Source organism: Calonectris borealis, chromosome 2 (assembly GCF_964195595.1).
Source record: "Calonectris borealis chromosome 2, bCalBor7.hap1.2, whole genome shotgun sequence".
NCBI classification, from domain to species: Eukaryota; Metazoa; Chordata; class Aves; order Procellariiformes; family Procellariidae; genus Calonectris; species Calonectris borealis.
This window is the reverse complement of record NC_134313.1, coordinates 123,422,514-123,450,485: the sequence shown is the minus strand read 5'-3', so window position 1 is coordinate 123,450,485 and position 27,972 is coordinate 123,422,514. Positions and strand designations below refer to the sequence as shown.

Genomic DNA, 27,972 nt, shown 5'->3' with positions numbered 1-27,972 from the left:
GCAGCGCATCTCACAACCAGTCTGTGCTATCAGCACCGGGGACTGGTGCAACTGAGGTAGGAGGAAGTAAAACATGCAGACAGTCAGCTTGTGACATTCTTTAAGTAGAACCACTAGGTTACGCATGAACAGAGCCCCAGGCACAGAGACATCCACAACAGCTTCCCCTGACTCCATGTAGGTTGAAAACTGATAGTGCTGAGTTTACACAGTTCTTTAGCTGGTGGATTTACCACTGAGGTCAGCAGTAATTCAGGGATCTCTGCAGTTCCTTTATCTCCTCACTGCCCATCCTTGCAGATGAGTTTACCTAAGTTACCTATTATCAATGGTTTTGTTTCATTTCAGCAAAATGAAATATTAAAATAGTAAAATATAGTAGAAGCAATACTATCAATCAAATATATCAAGAAATCCATTTTAACACAGCAGTTTTCAACTTGTGGTTCACAGCCTACTAAATAGGAAATCTGCAAGAAGCAAATAAAAGGGAAGCAAACTGCCACGACCCTTCAGTGTGCTGTGTAAGGACTTGCTCTTCACTGGAAAACATTTAGGAGGAATCAAAAAGAGTTTGAAAAGCACAGCTGTAACATAGTAATATGTACATCCCTAGACACTTTCTAATGGTTACAATGCTCCTGTGCTTGTGCTAGACTTGTGGAAAATGCATATTAACTAGTCTTTGCATTTACTTAAGCACCTGCCCTGGTTAGAAAAGCTTTTACGTATTACTTGAAGACATTACTGTCTTTCTGCTAATGACCTTGAACACATTTGATGATTGAGTTCTTGCAGTCATATTCTTAAGGTGGAAATGTCAGGAAAGAGAAATTAAAGGGGTTTCCAGGGATTGGCGAGTTTCAGATTTGGAGGAGAAATGGGCATTGCAGGCATTTGGGGATAACAGAAGAAGCAGCCAGGTAAGGCAGAGAGGTAATTACACAGGATGCTTTGCTTGAGAGAAGACAACTATAAAGATCTTTGTCCATTACAGTAGGTATTCCCTTCAAAATCAGAAACGGGGTCCTCAGTTCTGGGTGTTATCCAATGAGTTTGTGAGGTGTACTGGCAAAGTGCATGTTTTACACCTCAAAAAACTGATTCATACATAGAAGACAATCCACTACTGTCTAGAGCTGCTGCTGTTGCTGGAACTTTCTGTTGGGACAAAAAAAACCATTCCTTTTTTGTTAAATCTTTTTGGAAAATGAAGGCTTGTCTGGAAAAAGTGAAATGGAACATTTCAGTAGCATCCAATGTCTGATACTTGATACCTGGGAGCAGAAACAGGGCAGGGTGCTACAGGAAAAGAAGAGATCTCCAGAAGAAGAATACTACCCTGGAGCATTAGATTTTACCTTGTAACTGGCATGAAATTAGAAGTCACATAAACCAGACTGGAACTGAACCACAATCTGTACTCCTGTGCTGTGGGAAATAATGATATATTGTTTTATTTTATTTTACTTTACTTTATTTCCCAGATTCAAAATACCAAAAAAAAAAAAAAAAAAGGAAAAAACCCATCAAAACCACACAGCGTTAAATGTTCCTAAAAATGATTATTTGGAAATGCAAAATATTGTATTTCTGTTTATGGAGAGCTCCGCAAATCATTTTATCCCCTGTTCCTTGAACGGAATAGCTTCTAAATTCGCACTAAGTTACAACCTCGTCCACCTGTAGTGCCATCTACAGTGCTGGTAGTTACAGCTGAGGTACAAAACATCAGCGTTTACCCTAGCATTTAGGCCAGACTGACGGAGAGAGGTCCCTGGCTGGACTATCTCCCTGCCTGTAACTTTCTGTTTGGCACCATTAGAGGGGAAACAACTTGCTTCAATGGAGGACTCATTCTGGAAAGCAAGACTGGCCCACAGGATTGATGAACAGGACATCTAATATTTAAGTAGCTAAAGGCAGGTGAAATGAAATCCCTCCCTGTGACACAGTGCCAGCAAGGAAATTTATTTGAAATTCTTGAGAACAAACTGAGGCTTAAAAGCCAAAGGCCAGTCAGCATTGTCACAGAGGCTAATTCAGCTCTCCAGCTTTTGGGACTGGGTGTAGCTCAGATGGAATTGGTGGAACTACGCCAGCTTAACTTGTCACCCCTGAATGAAGCTGTCTTTACTTTTTGCAACGTGATTGTCATTGCTGCAAAACATAAAAGTAAATCAGCATGTGCAAGAAAAATCTTAGTGCATTAGCATAGTTTTATTTTCTGGGCTTAATACATTTTGCAAGGATACTTTACTAATTTACCATGTAAGAATCATTTCTTTACTAATTTACCATGTAAGAATCATTTCTTTGTGAAAGTAATGAATCAGTATCTAAGGGGATTCCTTTTCTTTAAAACAAGTTAGAGAAGTAAGACACTTACTGTAAACTGTATTTGGCAGCCTCCCATGATATAATCTAAGAAAGAATGCATCTTGTGGATCTGCAGACAAGAAAGCAAGACATTCAAATTAGCTGTGTACTGATAAAACATCAGAGAACTGCCTGAAAAAAGTAAATTGGAAGGAGGGAAGGGACTGAAAATAAGGTAAAGGAAGAAAGTGTTAAATATAGTTTGAGACAGAAACAAAAATGTAAACAGAGAAAATATAAAAATTCTATAAGTACAGAAAGAAAAATTCACATCAAAAGTAGAACCAAGCTCTGCTTCTCAGTGGGAAGTCAGTGGAAATTTTGCTATTGGTTTAGGAGGAACAAGAGCTATTTTGTAGAAATGATGGAAGGATTAGAAGGGAAACACACAAAAGGCCAATTGGCAAGCCTGTAGGTGTAAGAGTTGAGTACTGCCTACTCCATTGCACAACAGCAGGGATACGGCAAAAGAAATGAAAGACAAAAGTTGGGGACAGTCAGCTTACTTTTGGGATTCAAGTCCTTGGCTTTACTTTTGGTAGTGGATCAGTTTCCATCGCTATTCTACAGGCAGTTCCACTTTGTTGTCTACAAACACCATTAAAATATATCGCTGAGGGCTTAGTAAAGAAACAGCCAAAGAGCAAAACACGTATTTACCTTGCACTGGTTAAGGATGACGATGCCTGAGTTCTTGTAATTCTTCTTCTTTGCTTTGTACTTGGGGTTAATGCATTCCCATTGTACCTGTGAAAAATAGCAGTCACTGCTTGAAGGAAAATTTATGTACAAATTGAATAATTAACAAAAATGGCACTGTCTGATTTCCACAGTTGACTAAATCCTATCAAATAATTGTGCACACAGAACTAAAAGTGAAAATCATTAACTGTGCAGAGAATTATCTTAACAGAAAAAGGCCCAGGGCAAACATCTGTCTTCAAACATATACCCGTGGACACAGCACTAAGAGAGATATCCAGATTCGTGTGGTGTTTGTTGTTGTCCAGTCTTGTAGGTACGGGTGTTACATAAGCAAGATTGAGAATCTTTTGAGAACATTTAAGGGGAGAAAAAAAGAGGGAACTTAATACAAATGAAAATACTGGAGGGAGCAACCTGATGCATTAACTACAAAACTGCCTATGCAGTAACGCTGGTGTTTTGTATTAAACTCATGATTAGAGAAATTCTGATCAGAGATTGTCTTGCTCTCTCTTGAAAGAGATCAATAGTTTCTCCTTTAAGTCTGGTAGTAAAATAAAAGTTAAAAAAATCACTAAAAAGTGCACGAAGATGCAGTTAACTAATTACTGATATATTTAAAATTTATCCCTAAGAATATATTAAAACCCTTTTTTGAAAATGTTCTGATTAGTTTTATTTACAAATAGTCAATTTTATAGCAAAATAGTCCTACCTTGTTACTGAAATACGTTGTCTTGTTCCTGTCATAACATCTCCCAGAGTCTTACTGATTTCTACTTCAAATGTTCTACCCTCCTCTGGTTTCAGGCAGATTGATAAGGTCAAGCTTTCAAACCCTGACCTCTAATGACTACACTAATGACTATTCATGCCTCTTACTGCAGGACTAAAATATATGTTTGTACATGCAAGTATCTATTGGCATTTGTAAATCCAGATTTGTATAGGTAATGTGTTATTAAATATGGTTAAGATCATTACTATTTTCTTTCAGGGCGTTGTTTTCAAGTGCTGGGAGAAAACATGTGAGCTGCTAATGTTATGTGGCGTAACAAAGAATATATCTCCAAAGTGAACCAGGATGGTCTATTACCTAAAAAACCCTATTACGACATTTTGAGATGAAACATATCTTTCATAAGGGTTACAACACTTTGTCTATAGTGAAGGCCTTCATATAGGATCTGTCTGAGCAAAGTGTTTGAGCACGTAAAATCATTTTTACTTTATGAACAGCCCCAGCGATTTCATCAAGCTTCAAACAGCAATTATTTGGATGTCTCTGAAGTATTTAAAACTTAGAGCTTTTGTGAAATGTCAAAAAAGGGAAGGCAAAGCATATGGCTTTGGAGCAATATGAGACCTTTTCCGCACAGGAGAGGAAGAGTATTTTCATCACTGTGTTACTGGAGACAGGTGACAGAGTGAAGAATGGGAAAAGACAAAAAAATGTTCCAACTGCAGGAAGCACATCTGCTTGCTCTCCCAGTTAGCCTACAGCTCAATTATTTGTCTTGTGAAATGAATTTTCCAGCTGAAAAAACAGGCAGACACAGGCCCACATGTTCAGGGGAAATCCTCCATAAACATTTTTTCTCTATTCAAGAGAAGCAGTCAGGCTTAAGAAATAAAAGCCCTTCTCTCCAAGTAAAGAGAGAGCTCTGTGACACCAATGCCAGAGTTCACTAAGCTCATACTTGGGAAAGCAATCTGACAGCGAGGCAAAAGCACTGCCCACTCGCATCTTGATATGTTGCTGTCTGGCAAAATGGTTTCGCATACAGTTGTTTCCAAACTTATTGGAAGCATTCCTACAGCGAAATTGTGCTGTCTGTACATTACAAAGAAACTGTAATATATCGAACAGAGAGAAAAAATAGGAGTCAGGATTTGTGTTCCTCCCTCTGACACTGAACTACACTGGGGAGACCTTACTGCTTTCCCCTGAATGTCCAAGGTGCACTTCCTTAATTTTATCATCCTCCAACATGAACACTTGTCAATGTGTATGTTTAAACAAGGCCTGACCTATATGAACCCTTACACTATGCACATAATTCCTCTCCTTGGGAAAAGGATTATTTAAGCCTGACAAACATTATTATCACGTAATTGGTTTCTGGAAGAAGTTTATACTATATAAGGACCAAAGCAGCATAAAACACTAATTCAGGGGACAAAAATCTGTGCCTGTGGCCAGCCTCTCAGCTTCTGTGTGCTAACTGTAAAATGCAACTAGGAATGTTCACCTACCTTTGCAATGCATTTTGAGATGTACGGATAACAATGCTCAGCAACTATCTAAAGCTCATTAAAATATTCCATGTGCAAGTCACTAACATGTCATTGGCTGATGTGGATAATAAACCAAAGGAAAGAAAAGACTAGCAAATTCCTAGAAAGTAGGAAAACAGAAAGAAGAACAATTTTGCACCTATTAAATCTGTTGATGTGATATATAAAGAAGGGAAGGGAATAGGAGAGGAGAGGAGGAAGACGTTCTTTCCCAATTCATAGGCTTAAAAAACCAGTAATACTGTTTTACATAAAACTCTCAATCTTCACTTACCCCCCAAGATCCAGTTCTGACCTTGGCAATGCCCACAGTTAGAGCTGAAGATGTGACAAGCATCATTTGAAGGAAATTCCCTATTCAGGCCTTGTCATATCTCCAGCTCTTCTAAAGGGAACAGAGTTCAGAATACAGCTCTAAGCAGGTAAGTAATGAGAAACAATTTTCAAATATTTTGCTTGCACTGTGAGGCCAAGCTCAATTTTCAGTCTGTTCCTACATTCCCAGTATTGATTTGGTATCTGACATTGTATTTTATTGATTCATTTTTTTCTCCTAAATTAACTTTTCAGTTGAGAGGAAACTAATGCAAGAGTCTGCAATCCGACACGAACAGGAAATATTGTGAAGTTTGGATTCATCATTCTGAAAGTCACTTAGCATTTCCTCCAAATGCCTTGCAGCTCTGGGCTATGCAAGCTCTTTCCCTGTCAAACACCACGGTGAATCTGAAACAGAAAGCAACCTGGTTTTAACTATGTCCTGTTCATTCAAGTACTGTTGCAAATGTTGGTAATGAACGCCCAGACTATACTGCTTTGGTGTTTCTTTCATACCCTGAAATTTAAACCACTGTGTGGAGAATTTCTGAATGTAAAACAAACTCCATCCAGTTATTCGTCAATGAAAGTCAGCAAACTAATGCTGACACTTGTAAGGTCATAATCCCCTCCTTGCTGTAATGAGGAGACACAGATCCTCAGTGGGAGATGTTACGCTCTGCAGTGAAGGATGCTGCCTTCCCAAACATCCCTATCCCTTCTCTTTCTTACCAAACCTTCAGAAGAGAAGAGCAAACGGTGCAACCACCAGTGCCACACACCAGCAAAGGGAAGCGGAGGTGACTAAGTGTAGGCAACCATTGTAGAACCGAAATTTGAACAGTATGTGGCTACCAATAGCGCAAGCTATTCAGAGAAAGAAATGAAGATGTCAGGAGAGTTTCATGTACACTAAGGCAAGAGAAATCATGATACAGAGCAGTTCCTTTCTCTGGGACACTGTACTTGCACACCAGGACATTGGGTAGTCCTGTGAGGAAAGGACTAGACTATGGCAAAGCTTGGGTTATCATTAGCATGTTCTCTTGCCTCCCCTGCAAGTCTTTTGTTTCTCTCTTGTTCCATCAGGTACAGCTGCTGCAACAAATTGCGTAGTTTGTAAATGACAAAGGAGGCATCACGGTCTAATGGACAGGGTGAAAAAACCCAATCGATAGCAGGCAGCATTATGTCCTGCATTATCCCTTTCTGATGCCTCAAAAAAAGCAAGTAACTTTTAAGCGACCTGCAACTCCTCCTGCCCGAAAGGCTAGTTTATTCCTGCCATCCCTTCAGGCAAGAGGACAGAATGTTTTTTTGTTTTTCTCCTTCTGTCCTAGAAAGACATCCACCATGGGAGACGAGCTATTTTTAATCACTATCAGAGGTTTCCTCTGGAAACCTGCACCTGGGGAACGAAGTAAAAACCAAAGCGTTTCTTGTTTCCCCAGTCAAGGCCTCCAGCCTCATCCGCGCTCCTGAGGTTGCACCACCGGTTGCCTAATGACACGGATGTGGCAGGTGCCTGACATGGCTACACCCTCCCCTGGGGCCTCTGTTGCCCTGTCTGGGGCCAGCAGCAGCTGCTGATGTTGCAGACAGTCCTGGATGAACCTGCCTGTCTCCTGATAAAACTCGACATGGAATTGTCCACTGGCGTCAATAAACTCCTTGGCCCATTACCAAAGGCTTAAAGGTTTCATCCATGCTCAATTATTTGAAGAGCTACCTGATGCAAAGGCCCTGAGTTAGGATCATAGTCAGATACCTGGACAAACGGGGGAACCCAGCTCAGATCCCCTCAGGACCCCATCCAACCCTGTGCACCCCAGCAGATGTCCTCACCCCCCTAAAGACACCTCGAACTTGTGGGAATGTCAGTGGAGGTGCTAAGTACAGCAGGGTTTCTTCCTCCCCTTTGCTTTTTGTGTGTGTGTTTGTGTAAACTTGTGTCCATTTCTATGCCATACAGGAACAGATTCTTCCCTTACGTAACTTCTGTGCTGCATGGGGATCCAGGTGGTTTATGTTTCTATGACTTTTTTCCCCCCGAATCCCTCTGGTTTTATTGCCTCCATTTAAAAAAGATTGTGACTTTTTTCTAATTAGTGGAGGATTTCTCCTTTCAACTATGAAAAGCTTTAATAGTCCTTAAATTTTTATCAAGCTTTTCTAATCTTGTTTTCAAATGTTTGATAGTTTAATATTAGAACACCTTATAAAACTGCCACTGTACACACATATTAAAAATATATATTATACATACATTTGGAACAAATCCTAAGCATACAATAAACTCAAAGTATTAACTAGTATTTTGCTAAAAAAAACCCCAAAACTGTCACAAATAGGGATGGACTTGTTCTTACTGTGTTTTCTTGTGTCAAGATTATGGTGAAGGAGTAAATGATGAATTTTGGAATGATGGAAAATGTTAAACAGAAGGTTTAGAAATGCCTGCTTCAGATAGGCATTTGAACAACAGGATGTCTTTGTGCCATTTTTTATTGGTGGTCAGTAAGAAAACAGGCTAGGTGTCAGAATATAACAGTCTGTGACAACAAGGTAGTTATTACGGAACAGAAATACACACCAAGCTATTATTCTGAGGTTGTTCATGATCAGGAAGTCTTCTTAAACAGCATGAATTAATTTCACCTGTACCACCAACCAAAGACCAACAAACTTTCTCAGAATTCAGTCCTTTCAGTCATTGAGAAGCAACTGTCACTCTGAAAGAGTCATAATTCAAGACTTGTGAATCTCATCCAGGACCTGGCACATATCGAAAAGAAATTCATAAACTACTCTTGCCATTCTGATCAAAACAGGTGATCAATCACTCAGAGAAGGAATCTTCTCTCCTTCCTTCACACACTATTGGTTCAACCATTAGCAAGGTGCCAGTGCTAGATTCACACCATTTATCTAAATGATGCCTGGTCTGAAACACAAATTCCCAAGAAATCTCACAATGGAGGCAAGCCAGCAAGCCAAATATAAGCTCATCTGATCAGAGGCTGACACTCAAAACTTGGGATAATCAGTACGCAGCCCAGGGATGGAACTGAAACAGTCTTAGAAGCACCATCAACTCCTTTAATAAGTAGGTGACACATGTCCATTCTGACCATCTCAAATGGTTCTGTAGCAGTTCATAGATTGGCTACAAGTTCCTTTTATCTTGTAGCCAAGAGAGGGAGGTTGAAGAATGGATCAGAATACTCTGTGCTTTCCGGAGGATGAACTATGTACAAGGCAACTAAAAGGCAACTTCAAGATCCTTGTCAAGTCCTCCAGAGATGAGGTGAGCTGATGAAATGGTGAGAAGTACTAGCAGTTCACAGATGACACACAGTTATTCCTGCTCACCAGCACAAACTACTGTGTTACTCCCACCCTTATTGCTTAATGCTTTTATGACAACTTGTGAAGCTGATATCAACTAATACAGACGTTGCTGATGGGCAGAGAGGGAGAGCCATGCCATTGGTGTAGCCTCCTTTAACAATACACAGGTTTGCAGCTGGTACTTAAGGAGAGTTCTTAGATCCCCCATCAATGATAAATGTTCCCTCCTATTCTCTCCAGTTGTTTGTGAGAGTGAAAAACCCTGGTTGACAATCACTAGGGTGTTTTTATTATCTTTTAATTATCTTTTCACGGAACTATAGCAATGTACTGTAGCTGGCCATAAAGTCTACTGCACAAAAGAAAATATAACCAGAATAAAAAGTTTCTGTGTGTCTCCTTAGCAACTCAAACAGGGATGTCAAACCTGGGTTCTGCTCTTCACACTGGCCTCCACAGCATCTGAGATGAAATTCCAGGTTTTGATCCTCATCTTCGACACTCACCGTTGTGATGCTGTGTGAAAGAATGCTTAACGCCATGGGCTGAAGGATGTAGTTTTATTCCTCTGACTGAAAGGATTACCAAATGGAAAACAGAACATTTTCTGGACTGAGGCTATGAAAAAGTCTCTTCTAGGAATGAAGGACTATGTCTAACCTACTCATCTCCTCACCCCCATATAATTACATTTCTCTGATGTGGCCTTCCTTCCCCTCTGCCATTCCCTCAAGGTCTACTAAACCCCCTTTATTCAAAGTAAACACTCCATTGCACATGTTGCTTCTTTGGGGAGAATAAAATGAAAGAAAAAAACTGACAAATGCTAATCACATTTCTTAGTGTTGCACAAAGGATGTTGAGATAAACTATGCACTAAGATGTATTTATGGGGTCCACAGCTAATGGCATATATTGCCTTTAGCAGCAATAATTATTTCTGAAGAATAGAGAAAAAGGAGAGAGGACAAGGGAGGGAGGCACAGAGGGAGAGAAAGAGAGAAAAGGAAAGGGAAATTGCTCTCTGGCTCCCGCCACACAAGCAACCTCTCCTGTACAACACATGATCACAATACTTTTTCCATAATAACTATATCATTTTCACCACGATCAGTGAAACTCCCTACTGCTTGTTCTTGCCTATCATGCTATTAGTGCTCACTGAAGCCTGCTTTCATCAGGTGCAAGAGCTATCTAGCATGTGCATGTATTGGGCAATATTTATTAGCTACTTAAATTATGATTACCTACTATTTTATCCACTAAATCTTGTTTCCCTCTAGAATAGTCTACAAAACAAGGATTAGAAGAGAGGAGGGGGGAGAAGGACTGATTCTCACATTGGTGGCAATTGTGTCCCATAAGAACTGGCTATAACAACAGCATTGGGTTTTGGAGGTGCAAGCCCGTAGAATAACTGCACAGTAACAACAGAATCAGAGCAATAAGGAAGAAATAATGCCACAACGCCTTAGGCGTGTGGAGGAGAAAAGCTGCACTTTTTCAGTGAAAAGCAGATTGCAATGTTACAGGTGAAAGACAGCCTGCCGAATGGCAAATGGCAGGCCCTTAGAAAGACAAAGGTTCAGGTACTTAAAGCATTGTGCAACATTAAAACATTCCTGGACAGCACTCTGATACTGCAGTGTCAACGTAGAACGAGAATTGACAAATGGCTGCACTAACTTCTTATGCCTCTGAAAGAGTAACCATCCTTTTCACTAGCTGAGGATGAAAAGAGCACACTGTCTCTCCATCATAAGAAAGAATATATAGTTTATCCTTCACAGCCATTCCTGGCACTCTGGACTGCAAGTCTCTTGTCTTGGCCAACAAGCTGTCTGTTTGGGAAGGACGGTAATGCTCTTTTGAAGACATTTACATTGGAAATACACACCCTTTACCACTCTCACACAGTCCCTTTCCAGCCACAGGTATTTGTATACAAAATTGGAGTGTTGTCACATCAGTGGCTTTGTTAATGTTCCTCACTCTGGAATCTGTTTACCTCTTTAGGTAGATTTTATTTCCACTCAAATTCAGTTTGGTTTAAGTTTTGATCCTCTGTCTTAATTTGAGAGAACAAAACAGGGTTTCATTTACACTCAGGTTCTGTTCAGAAGTTATTTAATGGCTGATTAATATATGACTGATATATATCAAGAGTATTTTATACACATGAGCAACCTTTGCTAAAGTCCAGGTTATTCTAAGAACATCAGTACAAAATATCTGGAAGAATCATAAAGTCTTCCTGACCTATGGAATAGCCTGACTGCTTACCATTTATTAAACACCTTTTGACTCTGTTAGCTTTCTATTAACACATTATAAACAGAACCTTAATATAAAGCCCAAATAAAGCTTATTAGGCATTTGTGTTTGGTTTTGAGATCACCATGAAGCAGTGAATGCAAATTATCAGCAGATTAGAAAGTCAACATTTTTAACTCCCCCTCAGAGAATTTATCAAAATTAACACCTTCAAGAATAAGTCATAATAGGAAATGACAATTTCTGGAATTAGATATGCCAAATCATTTATCATATTCAATAATTACCATCAATTTCAATTTGAAAAGATCAGGCTGACATAAAGAAGTTAAATCATTGATAAGCTAATAATTTCATTTTCCCTTAGGACTGTAATTCATGAGATATTTAGGAAACTGATTAGTTTCATCATGACGGGTTCAAGTTAGAGCTGGCAGCAGTGAATGCAGCCCATGAGAAATGGAGAAAGACAGAGAATGACCCTCACCCAAGAAGGGCCGTTAGGCCAGTAGGGAAATGCTTTGAGTGACCAGACTGGGCGTCTGCTTTGCCATAACAGCAGAGCACCTCAGAGAAACCATGTGCTTGGGCTCAAAGGAAATACATCTTAGCAGAAAGAAATGCCTGTAGAATATGAACTAGAAAAAGACCCTAAGGATTTCAGGCATGGAAGTACAGGAAAGGCTGCTTTTTGCATTTTCAGATTATCATGTGCAGATAACAGTAAAACCTATGGGAGAGATCAACACAGCAACTAACTTCTGAGAGATGATGAGGCAATTCACTTGCTTTATTACAGGATTGTTTGAGGAACACTGCTCTACAAAGCTTACATATTGAGATTGCTTCGGTGGTTTTCACTTACCTGTCTTCCTTCCATAGCTCCTCGCATTTCCTTGAAAGTTGAGCTAAATTCTCCAATGAAGTCATGCTTTCCGTTGGAATCCCAGTCCCAAACTATGCACTGGGAAGGCAAAGGGGAAAAGAACAAAAAAGCACATTTTTCTTCAGATAGAAAGGAGAAATTATGATAGGCTTTGGGTGGAGTGTTTTATCTAGAAGGAAATCACAAGACATATTAAAAATATATTTTTGTCCAGATCAAAATGAAATGACAAGTGAAATCTCAGCACAGCTTGCTACTGACATTTGTGTGTTATGGATTTGGCTGACGAAAGCAAGTTCATATATTTTAGAAAGAAGAGATTTCTTGACTCCATCTTTTTGCTAGGTGTAAAAATACAGGATTATGTGTATTTGCATGTTCATGGTCAAATGGTGTCTTGAATTAAGACTAACTTACCTCACTGAAGTGTTTTACAAATATAAATTAATATTCAAAACACTAGTTGCCGTGGGCAAACATTACCATTCTCATTTTTACAGTCAGTGAAGGTGAGACAATGATTACAGAGATCATTTTCTGAAATGGCTTTGAATTTATACATGTCAGTGTTTGATGCCCATATCTTGGCCGTTTTCCAGCGTTGCTCAACAGTGACTGTTCAACCAAACCTTGCTGGTAGTCATTCCTAAATTCATGCATATACATGAATATCTCAATGAGTTTGAGCTGTGAGAATTTTATTTTACAGACATTGCTAAATACAATTCAGTTAGCCAAGACTGAAGCACATAGCAATAACTACATGCTTTGCTAAATATTAATTTTAAAACTGGTCCAAAGACAACAAAGGGGCTCACAACTTTAAAGAACAAAATCCCAAAGTCAGCCCCATGGTCTCCCTAGATAAAGCTTGCATACATTGACAGAATCAGGAGGCCTTTACTGAAAATGTCCTGCTAGAAAATATCTCTCTCTCTTTTTTTTTTTTTAAAAGCAGAAATGCCTCAAAGCCATCTGCACTACCACATGAGGAGTGCACTGACATTTGGCTATGAGATGACTTTGAGGGTAACTTTGACTTCCTCCTGAGGGTCAGGGTCATCTAGGTCTATGCATGGGTATGGGGTGAGAACTGGACTGGTGGAAGTAGTGGAGGAGCTCCCTGCAGAGAAAGGCACGAATGAAACATAACTGGGGGTGGTGGGGCAACAATAGTGGGGTACCAGGCTTAACAACAGTGGGTTTTATCAGGCCACTTTGTCTCAACGAGGCTCACTGCTTTTAACCCAGCATTGGTGGTCAGACAACACAAGAAGAGTGAAGTTTGCTCCTCAGAAAGTCCTCAAGCTGTTTGAAGTTTGCTTCGTCCAAAGGGGCACTTTGAGCTCACCCAGAAGGGAACTGAAATCACTGGATCTCGACTGGATCTTGAGTGTTAAATATTTCCAGAAAGGCATTTTATTGAAACTGACTTCCATGTCCACCAGCTACGCTTTCTAACCAGCCTGAATAATCCAGTCAAAGCTGGTATGTGAGCACTGTGGCCAATCCCTTTTTACTGGACCATCAAACCAGTGGTTTGTAAATTCACTTTGAGGGTAGGGGGAAAGACTCTATAGAAAGCTTGAGATACAGGCAAAATGACTGAATTCTTTCAGTGAGAGCAAACGGACAAAAAAAGTTTCAGGAGAAAGACTATCTAAAACAGCTTAACTCACTCCAGGCAGAGTCTCTCACAAAATCAGCCTTAATGGGTGTTCATCACCTAACATCCTCCCACCACAGCCATAAGTTAATAAATAGCCTCTTCCACACAAATGTTTGTCCATGTGAGGTCCATTGACTTGAAACATAGGTAGGGAGATATTTGATCTTGTTGTGGTTTAACCCCAGTCAGCAACCAACCACCACACAGCCGCTTGCTCACCCTCCCCCCATGGTGGGATGGGGGAGAGAATCGGAAGGGCAAAAGTAAGAAAACTCGTGGGTTGAGATAAGAACAGTTTAATGATTGAAATAAAATAAAATAAAATAAAATAATAATAATAAATTGTAATGAAAAGGAAAACAACAAAAAGAGAGAGAGAAACAAAACCCAGGACAAAAAAGTGATGCAACCGCTCACCACCTGCTGACCGATGCCCAGCCAGTCCCTGAGCAGCGATCGCTGCCTCCTGACCAACTCCCCCCAGTTTATATACTGAGCATGATGCCATATGGTATGCAATACCCCGTTGGCTAGTTTGGGTCAGCTGTCGTGGCTATGCTCCCTCACAGCTTCTTGTGCACCTGGCAGAGCATGGGAAGCCAAGAAGTCCTTGACTTAGTGTAAGCACTGCTTATAAAACATCAGTGTGTTATCAACATTATTCTCATGCTAAAACCAAAACACAGCACTATACCAGCTACTAGGAGGAAAATTAACTCTGTCCCAGCTGAAACCAGGACAGATCTCTACATCTAAGCCAGTTACCTGAATTTATTATGCTGTTAAGTGCCTAGGCACCTTATTTGCCTTTGTAGAAGCAACACAGGTGGTGATTTCACTAAATTCATACCCAGGATTCCTCCAGGCAGTATACCACCACCTATGTTATCATTTAGGTTCCTTTTTTTTTTATGACGACTCTAGCTTTCTTTCGAACTTTCAACAGTGTTCCACTTAGCCCCAGGAAGAGATTTGGTTCAATGCAAGGGGAATTTCTTTGATCCATATAGAAGATGTGCAGTAGAGGTACAAAGGACTGCCCATAGGGAAAGAGTACAAGCATATCTCTTATTGCTACAGACGTTAATCAGTTGAAACAGTTCACTGGTCAGGCAAAGACCTGGTTCTTGAGCCCTCTGTTACTTTTCCATCCTATCACCTGCAATTTTGCTTACTTTTTTTTATGCAGGGATCCCAGACAAAAGGAAGATGTCCAGAACAAAAAGTGAAAATATTTTGTTCAAAGACTTGGAGATCCTTTTTAGCAGCTTTGACATTGGTGGAGGGTAGAGGGAAAAGGGGGGGAGTTCCTGTGTGTGTTTGTTTATAGGCTAAATTTTATACAACAGTAATCAAATGAGAGTGGGTTTCTGGTTCTGATAGTGGTAATGTTGCCTGGAACAAAAACTAGACACAGTATTTTCATCACTAACAGCCCTGGAGAATTCTTTATGATGAAATCTTCACTAATAATCACTCTATGCTTATTATCAACTGCAATTTTTAGATAAGCTGGTAACAAAAAAAGACCAAGAAAAAATAATTTAATTTACAACCAAACCCCAAAACTGTTTTTGTTTCACAGAGCTTGAAACAGTTTCATTTTCTTTTTCTGTGAAATTTCTTGTTAATATAAATTAGTCAATTTTTATTGAAATTACTTTCTAAATATTTCATGAAAAAATGGATTTCACAGATGAAGCATGACTTTAAATGTTTGTGGTTTTGTTTTTTTTTTTTTTTGTAATGATTGTGGAAATGCTTTAAAATCCTAAAAGTAACACTAAGTAAAAAGATTTGTCAAAATGTCATAGCAAAATTGATATAAATGTGCAAAAAGTATAGTTTTAGTAATGCTGGCATCTTTTTTAAAAAATGCTTTTGAAAAAATGGCTATTTCACAAAGAACAAAACCAACCCTTATTGTGAAATTTTCCAACCAGATTTACTTTTCAGGTTCTGTATTTAAACTCTGTTGGAGCCTAAATACAAGAACAGACCCAAGTTTATCAGAGACCTCCAGAAAAAGGTACTTTGAAAAATTTCTGTTAGGATGCTAACTCTTATGAAGAGGGAAAAGCTCTGAGTGCTGATCTGTGGTTAGAATTTTAACTGGAGATGAGCAAAGTTAAATTACATTTAAAATGTCCACCCAAAAAGGATCCAACTGCTTGTTTCTTTCAAGCTAGAGGTTTTCTAACTTTAGCTTTCAGAAAGCCAGATGGTACTTTAATCTTCATATTGGCTTCAAGGAAAAGACAAACAATTACAGTATTATCTCAGTGCCATTTGCACAATTAGAGCTAAGGGAGAAAGGGGGTTCCTGCAAGTACATCCATTACGACTTCTTTTTTTTTCAGAGTTTCACATCTGGCCATAGAAATTAATTGTTACCCTCTGAAAAACACATTGTACACAGTAATGATTCTGCATTTCAGCTGTATGTGAAAAGTATTTCTGAAACATATAAATACTGGGGTCCAGAAGTTTTTATAAAAACCCACTCAGACAGATAAAATAAGCAGGGAAGGACCTTTGCAAATAATCCAGAATCAGGTAAAGACCAGAGGTGATAATCAAAGGATTATTTCCCTATGAAATACTTTAAAGTTGTTTTTTTTTTTTTAAGAAGTCCCGATGTGCTTTTCAAATCAAATCCTCCATAAATCATCCTTTATCTTTAGGCAAACCTTAATGTGTTCTTTGGGTCTGTACTCTTACAGGTTGCTTAAGCAGATGATTAACAGTATACCTGCACTCTATTAAAAGTCTCATTAATTTAAGGAGGCTTTCCATATGCTTAATTTTAAACACTGGTAAATAAGTGCTCAGATAACTGGTGAAAGAATTCTGTCTCCTACCTATTGGTTACAAGCTCAAACGCAGGGAATAAAAACTTCTGTCTAATGCTGCATGGTGATGGAATAGCGCTGACCGGAATGATGGAGAACATTTTCCACTCCTGCATGGTCCTTCCTCCCTCCCCAAAATATCGGCTGACTGCAGCGAAAGGGAACACTGCTTCAGGCCCTCTCAAGGAAAGGCGCTATGTCTGATAGACCCAGTCAAGAGAACATCAGAGGATCACTTCTGGGCTTCCACATCTTCATTCCTTCAGCTTTTCTTGTAAATGCCACAAAATGAAAGATTTCCTTTCAGGCTGAAATTGAACTTTTCACTGGAGAAAGGAGGGAGAAAGGTCCATTTTACAAAGAAAAAGATATCTCAGGTGGATACAGATGGAAATTTTCCCTGGTTTTATTTCTGTTCAGATTTTTCACCAAAAGTAGATTTTGGCAATATTCTCACTACAAAGGGAACTTCTGAGCAGCATGCAGGAAAAATTGCATTGGCACTAGAGCTACAACAGCACAGGCTTCTCTTGGTGAATTTCCTAATGCTTCCTAGAAGATGACAGCTAGATTAATCTTGCTACCTCTGCGTGAGCAAAAAAACTCACTTGCACGATTTTTGATTTTAATTATATTTCACAAAAATATAATCTGGACCATCCTCCAGCTCCAGCCAATACTGATGTTCTGTGATGTGATGATGCCTAGATGAGAAGTAAACCAATTTCTCTATCCAGGTCTCCCACGGAGTGAGGCAGTTTTCCTGTTTGATAATTCAGCAGCAAAAAAGGAATTCCTACCTCAGATCCAGATCATATGATCCAAACTCAAGCATTATTTTTTTGAAGTTTAATTTCCATGATCTGACTTGAGACAAGAAAGTGGTGTTGCAAGTCTCAATATAAAAGTCAGAATATGTTTTCACTGAGCAAAATTCTAGTACAATTGTCATAAAATAATTCTTCCCATGCTCACCATCCTACCTAGCTTTAACCACAAGGATAACTAAGAGAAAAGACTGACTACTGTAAGTATGCATTTGTGTGTGGGAGTCTGTAGGTACTGAGATTATTTTCCCTATATAACTTTGGGGAAATGCTTCAAGTGATCTGTCCCCATTAGGTTGTCACAATGAGAGAACTATCATATACAGCACCTTTGGGCAGGATTAATGGAGAGACTTGTAATTTAACCTTGCAATTTATGAACCAGCCCAAAACATGCTCCGAAGGTTAGTTTTTAAAAGACTGGCAGTGAGTCTTATGACTAAATCCTGTCTGGAGGCAGCTGACAGCCAGACCACGGAAACGTACTTCTTGAAAATAATCCATTTAAATTTCCCTCAGCTGGCCAGACACTGCAGATTATAGCATGCACAAAGCCAGCAAAAACTAGAAAATTCCCAGTCTTGCCAGCCTGAGTTTCTCCAGGTCTGCAGATGCTCAAAGTCCGATTATGAAATGTTATCATGGCTTGTGCTGGTACTACCTTGCCACCTAGTTGGAGAGGTACAGTGTTGGACAGCCCTCCTGACAACGTAAGAGATACTTAACTTAAAACGCTTCACTAACTTGCAATCAAAAGATACCAGCTTGGATGGGAGAGAAGTCCAAATCCTTGGTCCACTGTCCCGCTGCTCTATGCTAGCAGAAGAGCAAAACAGCCAGAAAGGCAGCAGCTTCGAGCAGCCAGAGTAGTCCCTTGAACAGCAGGCTCCCTACTCTGATCTGGCTCTGATGCAGGTGAGATCCTAGTTCATATATTGCATTAAAAAGGAGATTTCTCTGTGTGTTGTTACTTCAGTATCTATCCCCTGACACTCAATAAGGAGTGGAAGGGATACCTTTCAAGGAAGAGAATTATCTTTGTCCATTAATTGCCTGTAGTCCCTAGCTAGGTGTTTGTTAGGGGAACTGAACAAGAGTGGTTTAAATTCTGAACAGAAAGTGTCTTGGATGGCTTTTCCTTGCATTTCTGTGAAACAAGGTATCTTGTGGCTAGGCAAGAAGGAGAATGCTCGGTTTTGGACTTGAATGTAATAAATTACAGCCCAATCAGTTACAAAGTTCTTACCATTCAAGTCTCAACTAAAATAACATCACAATAATTTTTAGGTAGATTTTATATGACACTTACTATCTCTCAAAGAAACGAAGTTCTTGAGGCAAATGTCAGTGACCTGCTCTACTTCTAGAATCACTCTGAGCTGCAGGTGGTATGAGGTGGCAAGAGACTACATACAGAAACTCTTCTTTGGTTCATTCTCTAGTATCAATGACAACATTACAAAAAAAAAAAAGACCCAGAAAAGCCGAACAGAAAAGGTGAAAAAAAATCTCAGAAAAAAATTTACTTCATCATCAAAGTGATTTTTCTGGAACAGTCTGTCTCTCATCAGGGTTATTATTACTTGATAATGAAGTAAACCTCCTACTGTACCTCCCTGAAGCATATGTACCCCACTTGGAATACTTCAAAGAAAGTCTTTTTATAGGAAAGCCTTTATCCACTACCTACCCATTTTCCCCACTTGGGTATGAGAAAAGCTATGCAAAACCTTCAGTACAAAAGCTAAAACTCTTCAAGTTATCCTGTTTCTGTAGTCATGATGTTCCAAGGCCAAATTCTACATTATACACATCACAACCCTGGGTTACGCGCTGGAGAATAACTGTACAGAAATTTAGTCTTTCCTGCTGTATGTGAAATTCTTCACTCTGTTTTTTTTTCATCCAAGCTGGTCATCACAGTTTTTTCTTTTCATTAGTTGTGCTTCTCCAAAAAGTTAAAATAAACCTTTTACAGCTCATTTCAGATTTCCTCTGAAGTTGGGCTCCAGTGAGAATAGAGTGAACCAGCTGAAATGAACCAATGTTTCTTGCAAGCCTCTCACTGGCTGAAGAAAAGCCTTCTTCAGAGCACTGTAGATAAAATATTTGAACTTTTTCTTTTCAGAAAGATTAACTCAATTCTTCAAACTAAACTACCTAAAAAAAATTGGACTAATGGGGGAAAAATTGCTCATACCCTACACTATTAGGCTATGTACAGCCTCTGTGAAGTCAACCTAGAAGCAACTTCCAAAATCTTCTTCTTGACTACAGAGCCTCATTCTTTTTGAAAACTACATCTTCTGTTCTGCTGAATTTGAATGGACTGAAACTCATCAGTCCACCAGCACAGCTGAGTTTGCCCCATAAGGACTAGGTGAAATCCTGGCTCCATTGCAGGCGATGAGACTTTTCCTATTAACTTCAACAAGTGCCAGGATTTCATCAATACCTTTGTGCCTCCTGTACATAGATGGCGGTAATTGATATGTTAGAAGTTGACAGGGTTGTATTGGATTCAGATCCTTTGCCTATTGAAGGAGACAGACTCTCATTGATAGCTTCCTCTTGGTTAATGGTAAGTGATTCAGCATTCCCTTCGACACGCTGCAGTAAGTATAGCACCCAAGACACAGTCAAAACACAAAGAAAAATAATCTTCCTGTGGATCTAAACACCTGGGAAGTTTGCTTTTAAAATTATCTGCTTGGGAGAGAAGAGTGAAGGGAAGGAGAATTCTTATTTTTCTACAAAAAGTGGCAGGTCCTCTGATTCAGGATCAGTGTGAGTGAGTCATATTTTATTGACAACTGTGACATGACACCAGCCTGAGCCTATTTCACTTCTTGCCAAATGAAAACAGGGACTGTTTACAGAACCATCATCACCAAGCTAGTCTCTCTACACCACCATCACCGATTTGAGCGCATCGGCAGTGACTCAGCAATGACGGGCAGCCTCACAGTTGGATGTTGCCTCTTCTTGACAGCTCACAGCACGTAACAAACATCAGGGTCATTTCAAAACCAATTACTTAAACCCATAGCTTGTTGATTACCCTTATTTGTATTACAAGGGTGCCTAGAAGCTTCAAACATAGATCTTTCACCCTGTTCAGTGCTGACAAATGAACCCCAGACGTATTCCTCTGAAACACAGAAATATGCTATAAGTTACATCATTTGAGGGACAACTTGTAACTGGATTTTCAATGACTCTGTAGGTTTTGATGGTGACAACATAAATAAGCTTCTACTCCACAGTCACAGTTAGGTTTATGCAACAAAATCCTCAGTATATATACAAGAAACTGTGCAGTTACTAATCAGATTCAGCACGGACGTGAATGCACACTTTCATTTGCGCACTGGCCTAAAATAGAGGTCTGTGTAGTTGTAATGCATGCCTATAAATTTATTAGAAACTACACTTTCTTTATGTAAGGGCGAAGAACTCCATGTTAATTACAACATTTCTTTTTTTGTATTTCCTCATCCAAATCACCCCTAGCAACTTAATATGCAACACAGAAATGGGACAATTTTTCAGTATCCTGCTTGTGTTCATGAAGACTTAGTTGTCCAACAAATGAGAGAGCAGGCTGGAGCATTTTTAAAACAAATATAAAATGGTGACTTTCCCTCTCAATCAATGAGATTCCAGTTTTTGAGCCTATGTCTTTGGCCTAATAGTCCATAACATAATGTGCAACTTTTTTCACATATGATACGATAAACACAAACCCAATAGCAAAACATAATAACAGCAAAACTTTATGCAAACACCACCCTAAGGCTCCTGTTGTAAGATCATCAATACATCTCAGGTAGTTTTCTCCATGAATATCCCTCCTTTTAGTTCACAGTCTGTTCTGTCCCTATGCAAAAGAATCTGTCTTCCAAAACTTTTGTGAGAGCTGATAAACTAGTGTACTGACCCAGTAGTGCCTCCTCTCGTAGCCAACATGTATCTGAGATTTCCGCTCATCTAACTAACAATTCCCTGCGTACTAAAAAAAGGCATTGCTCATCGGCCGTCCCCTCTGACGTACCTATTGGAGAAGCTGCAGGCACAACAGTGAAATCTATCATAACTCACGGGCACATATCAAAAAGCTCTCAGACAGAACAAGACTCTATCCAGTTCCCACTGTCTACTCTCAGTTCCTAAAAAAACCTCAAGTTAGCTTTATCTTGCACTCTGAAAGTCAGCAGATAAAAATCAACCATTGCCTTATATCTCGAGCAGGAAAGGAAGATGATGATACTTGGCAGCAGGAGTACAAAATGCTCTTCCCCTCCAGAGCAGCATGAATCTGTCCCCAAACACCACTTGTAATAATGATGAGTGTTTATACAAAGTGACTGATTACACTGTTCTTTCTGTTGTCAATCAGTGGGGGAGTTAATTACACCTCTCTTGAATATCATTGCAAAGAGTGACCTGGCAAACAGCATTGGGTTTAATGGCCCTGAACCGGTCACTCCATTCAGTGGATGATACCACAGCATAAACATCAGTGGAGGTGGATCTTCCCAATTATGGGTAATTTATAAAACTAAGACCGGTAAAGGTTTCAAACATGGAAAGTTTTTAGTATAAAGTGGACAAAAAATCAATTAAGAAATGTGAAGCAATTCTAAATGTTTATTAAAACAATTTTCTAAACCGTGTTTCCTATGGAAAATGAAGAGATGAAATACTTAGATTTCTAGGTTAAGTAGAGACACAATAACTGAAATGGCTAAAGTAACATAAAAGGTCAAGATTAAAGGTTAAACCTAAGCTTAATTTAAGGGTAAAGGTCTGAGAATAAAGGTCACAGTTCCTTATCTCATATTCACATACTGGATTTTTTAAATCCATCCTTGTAAAATTTCTACTGAATATTTCGCACTTGTTATTGCAGTCATCACTGGATGTAAATGGCCTCATTTCTGGTTTTTTTGTTGTTGTTGTTCTGAGCTTGCGTTAGTGCCTTCACACAGACACACTGTTGTTTCAAGGTGAACCCTCCATATATCTCCTCTTGATAAGTGCACAGATTACGTACTTAAAAACAAAAACTCCAGCCTTTTTCAGCACTGCTTTTAAGTTAGTTTTCTGGCCAGACTCTTATTTTATCTCCTATGTTGTATTTAGTGTTGAATTCATCTCCTGTACGGACGCTGAAAGCATCTCCATGAAGAATCTAAAACCCTGCACTGCCACAAGCTCCCGCGGCAATGTATTGTCAAAGATTTCCAGTAAGAGTTAAATTAAGATCATGACATGGTGTCTGTATCTTTCAAAAAAGATTACATATCAGCTAAATAGCAGATATTTTCCTATTTCTTGGAAGCTTACAAACAGGCTAAAACTGTGAAACAGTAACACTGTTGACATATACCATATTTTTTAGGTAACTGCTCAGATCTTTGGTTTTTTGCACACGTACAGTAACCTAATTTCTGGGTTTTGTTCTTGACTGGGTAGAAAATAAGACTTTAACAGATTACATTAACTGCCTGTCTAAATCTATACAGACTTCCTTTCCTATTTGTATCCATTCAAGTATTTAATAAATGTTCTCTATAATTATGAGTTCTCAGTAACTGCTCTATATTTTCCGGGTTTATCTCTGTCCATAACAACGGATGTGACACTTCGTATAAGCAAACACTCTGTATGGTGGGGTGGAAACTTGAGGGTGAGCTCACCGGGAAAACTGGCACATGAACAGGGAGCTCTTGCGTTTGCCCATCAGGCTTGTTTCCAACATCTCCTGAAACTCAGGAGGGAACAGACTGGAAACCCAAGGTGCCCAGCACCACAGTTACCCTAGATGACTGGCAAACCTGAAGGTATGGGCATATATGGATGGGCTGAACACAGCAGTCTCTTCTGAAAGAACATTTTGTAAAGATAGGGGCATGGAAGGAAGGCAGAAAATCTGTGACAGAAAATATGCTGCGGAAAATAGAACCACTGAGGTTTCCACATGGGTGAAATGATCTAGAAACCAGATGAAAGCCTAAGCCCAGCGAGGTAATTAAGTACTTTGCTATAGCATCTGGTGAGGCCAGATTCTTCCCCTATGGAGAAGATGAAACACTGTGGAATATACATGTATATCATTATGTAGCATATTATAATATATATATAAAAATATAATATTAATGTAAAAATTTATAATAAATCTATAAAATATAGTATTGTTGTGGTTTAATCCACGACAAGTATATACAGTATCATACCTAGTATCACATATATTATATAATATATATACAGTCCAAATCAACAAGGAAAATAATATATTAGTCTTGCTTTATATGAATCCTTTCCTGCTTCCTGAGCAAGGAAACATGATGTTGTGTAAATACTGACTCATAAGAAAACTCAGCTACATATACTGGAACTAGAAGAAGGAATCTGACAGCTTTCTATGAGTATAACAATATTTCTAAGAGACATATAATCTGCTGCACACAGAACACTCTAGAAAGTAGTTGCCTTAAATCACTATTGTGACATTTTTTTGCCAAATATGCAAAGCAAAGCATGTGCAAACAGTAATTTATTTGATTAATTTTGTCTCCCTCCCTCTTATCAAGCATCTACAAACAGATGATGATTTTTGTGAAACGATACATTTATTTTGAAGAGTTTCTGTGCTTATTTTGTTTCTCACTTGTGAGCAATTTGTTGTGACTAAGTGAAGTTTCAAAGTTTGGTACTAAACAACCGGAATAAAATTCTGACATATTCACAACGCAGCAAAATTTAGGCCCAAATTGCCCAGAACCAGTGGTGAGAAGATCTTCAGGAAGGAAATACCTATTCAAATTCTGTTTCTTGGCACGTTTTCCAGTGACAATGAAAGGTAATATTGTTTAATATCAAGTTTATCTTCGGGATTTCTCTGTTTCCATTGAACTATCACATTTCTAACAAATACTTAGCAGTTTTGAAAATAATCCTGTATCCAACCACCTTTCCTCCTTCAAAATAAGTAAATAAAGATTAATGCCAAACGACACATGGCTATCGTCAGTGGCATATGAATGAGGTGGCAGAGATACATCTTCACCCTACAACAAAGAGCCAAGATCTTGGCCAAAGATACTAGTGAAGACATACACTCTGAGCTGGACTGTGGCTGGCACTGATATTATTTGAGTGAGCCCATAGGTAACAGGGTTACAGGGTGGGTTTTTCAGTACAGGGACGACCCTCCAGATTCAGGATGGGATCGAAGCTTGCTGCAAAAAATTTCTGCTGTAACTCCAAGTGCTGCTGCTGCATCTGAGATGTGCCAAAATACTTCTTCAAAGGACAGGAGAGCTGACCCTGTTTACTGGCCTGATTCCAGCACAAGCAATTAAATTTCTACCATCTCAACAACCCCTGCAGTTCAGACTGGAACAGTGTTATTTGCTGCTTCCTGCCCTGAACTGCCGCAGAGCGTTTCTGCATGCTCTTGAGGAGTTGCCACAGGTCACCCCCAGAGACGGCTGCCTAACAGCAGCGGATGAAGCCTTGCTCATGTGCAAGACTTTGCAATTACTGTGTTGCAAGCAACTAAGAGCTAAGACCTTCACTGCTTATTGTTCCACTATCACCTCTCATCAGCTGAAGAAAATCTAGGTCTAGCTCCTTTTTGTTATTGAAGATGAATAAGTTGTGAAGAGCGACTTAAAATATTTACACTTCCATGGCATAACAGCATAGAATAATAAAAAGAAAACATTTGTACATATCTGCCCATTTTCTGTTTCCTTCTCTGCACTTCAACTCAGTTCCCAGGGCATACAGGACCGATGAGATTAAATGAAAGAAAATGGCTGATTGCCTGTGAACTTTCTGTAAAAATAAACCCCATACATTTCAGTATGCCTGCTCTCAAGTTAAAACTACCCACTAACACACCCCAGACTGAAGAATACTGCAAAGTAGAATGGGAGAAAAATAGTATGATTATCATGCTGGAGTATTTATCAAGCATATAAAACTAGCAAACAGTTTTGGAAAACAGCAGCAATGCCTGTTAGCACTGGGTTTAGCAGAGGGCTCGGGTGTTTTGAAAGTTCGAAGAAATGCAGCATTTTGGAAAAATAAGAACTTCAGTAAAGAGCGTAGCTAGTACTCGAAAACCAGACTTTCAATAGCTGAGCTCTATGTTTGTACTCCAAATAAATGGTAGAAAGTAACAGTGCTAAGATACCTAAGTACCTTCTCTGAATATGCAATCAGGTATTTAGATTGCGTAAATGACCAAAATCATGCCACAAATAACTGGAGGTGAATAAAAAGAGACCTGGTTAAAACTGAGCTGATAATTCATTCCCTAATGTCAACATTTTGTCAGATTAATGTGCAATTTCCTTTGTGTTCAGGACAATGATGTAGGTGTGGACATTCTTTCATTACTCTGCTAGGTGAATTACGAAGCTATCATTAAAATAATTACCAATGGAAGAAGAAGGAGAATCAAACATTTAATTCAATGTAATTATAACCCCTATTTCCTCCTAATGTGGGTGATTTATCTCACTATGATTAAAGGAAGTAAGGACACTTAAGTAAAACACATGCCTGTATCAATAGGCTAGCTATTAAACAATGATCACATTTCAGTAAAAAACGAGACCCTACACAGAGAAGAATATTCAGGCAGAATAAAGTGATTATTCTAACTGGTCAGCAGATATTCTCTGAGGACTACCCACAAAGAAAAGTAACTGAAAAAAAATCCAAGTCATAAATACCAAGTTCATCCTCTTAAACTGCAACTGGAACTAACAGGATTTTTGAGTATCTTCTCTATTTCATCATATTCCTTCTCCCAGTTTCCCAAACCATGTGATATGTTTGCACATTGGCTCTGTACAGGTCACCACTTTTTAGAGATTGATTTTCATACATTTATGTAAAGCACAAATGTACTCTCTCTTTGACAACTGTAAAAAGGAGATGAAAGAAAAAGCACTGAAAAAAATGTCAAAATCCACATATTAAAAGTTATAATAATAAAGAATTCGTAGCACAATACTCGGTAGTTGGGCACCCTTTGGCATTAGGAGACAGGTTTCCCTATAAAAAAAATTTAAGAGAAAACCCCACCGGATAGGTGAGAAAGACACAAAAGAACAATATTAATCAGTTAGTCATTCTGATTTTCCCCTGCTAATAAAAAGAAAAATATCCTTCAGGTTCAAACACAGTTTACAGGGTACAAGCTTTCCGTATTTGTGGTGTGTGCACAGGGACAGACATTTGCTATGAAGTGTTTTAGCAGTGTTCCAGCATACTTGGTATCGTAAAGAGCTACAGAGAATAACGTTACTGAGCTTTATCGGATGCCCCTGACAAGTCACCAGTGCAAAGATTTTGGTTTCATTGACTTCATTTTCAAGGAAAATAGTGAGAAATTTAAGCTCTTATTACGGTATCAGAAATAAAGCAGCTCTTCTTAAAATGCAGTGACTTCTACAAATGACTGATTATTGTTATCCTTCCCGTTACTGTGTTCAATGCTTTTATTATTATGAACCACATTATCTGAAATCACTTGTATAAAGCTCTGGACTGCAGATGGCACCATTATGTCATTTTGAAATGAAACAATATTATTCCTGAGACAAGTAGGCAGCACAGAGAAGTCTAACCTACTTAGTGAAGTACTCTATGAATATAAAGTATGCAATCTAATACTAGTCATATATAGGAAAAACAATTCTCCCTGAGGCAAAGATTAGGAGTTATCATCTGATGCAAACTGTCAACATTAGCTGAAGTAAATGGAGCTGTATCATTTACACCAGCTGAGAATGTCCCATTGACCTTCAATGGCCTTTGGATGGGGCCCTCAGAAGGAACACCTGAGAAAAAAAAAATCTGCAAGCATAATAGTGCAAGATCTCTATCTTTAAAACAGCTGGTCAGGAGTAAAGCAGATGCCACAGTGCAGTTAATTCTGCTATGTACTGTGATGAAATGAAGAGCAGTTATAACGTCGAAAAAAACAAGCTGTGACATTTTCAGGAATGTTACTAAAGTGACAACATTGCTCACAAAGTACTGACGAAATTGTAGAAATATTATATTATGTTTTACAAAAGGAGTAAACAGTCTACCAGGAAGCCATCTTGTACACAACTGCCATCCTCCCAAAAGCTGACCCTATCCTACGTACAGATAACAAGAAGTTTGTGGTGGAGTTGGCAGGAACAGGATGCTGGCTTTGTAGAGCTACTTGGAAAAAGAGGGAACTCCAACACCGCTTACCTTATTTGGTGCTATGATGTATGTGAAAAATACATTAGACCTGTGTCTAAATCTAAATCACCCGACGAGCACACTAAACGTGGAAGCTCTGCAGTCAGCACACTTTTCTCCACTTTTCATGTGCATACACTGAAGTATTTCCAA

General features: G+C 39.0%; 1 protein-coding gene across 2 annotated transcripts in view; it reads right to left on the bottom strand.

The window, feature by feature from the left end:
• Nucleotides 1–27,972, bottom strand: part of CPNE4 (copine 4) — a 257,286-nt gene that overhangs the window by 42,140 nt on the left and 187,174 nt on the right. For both annotated transcript variants that reach the window (XM_075143282.1, XM_075143281.1), the window contains exons 8-10: nt 12,191–12,289; nt 3,040–3,126; nt 2,390–2,449 (exon numbers count right to left, since the gene is read on the bottom strand). In XM_075143282.1, coding sequence (XP_074999383.1) covers nt 2,390–2,449; nt 3,040–3,126; nt 12,191–12,289 — 246 coding nt within the window. The remainder of the gene's footprint in view (nt 1–2,389; nt 2,450–3,039; nt 3,127–12,190; nt 12,290–27,972) is intronic.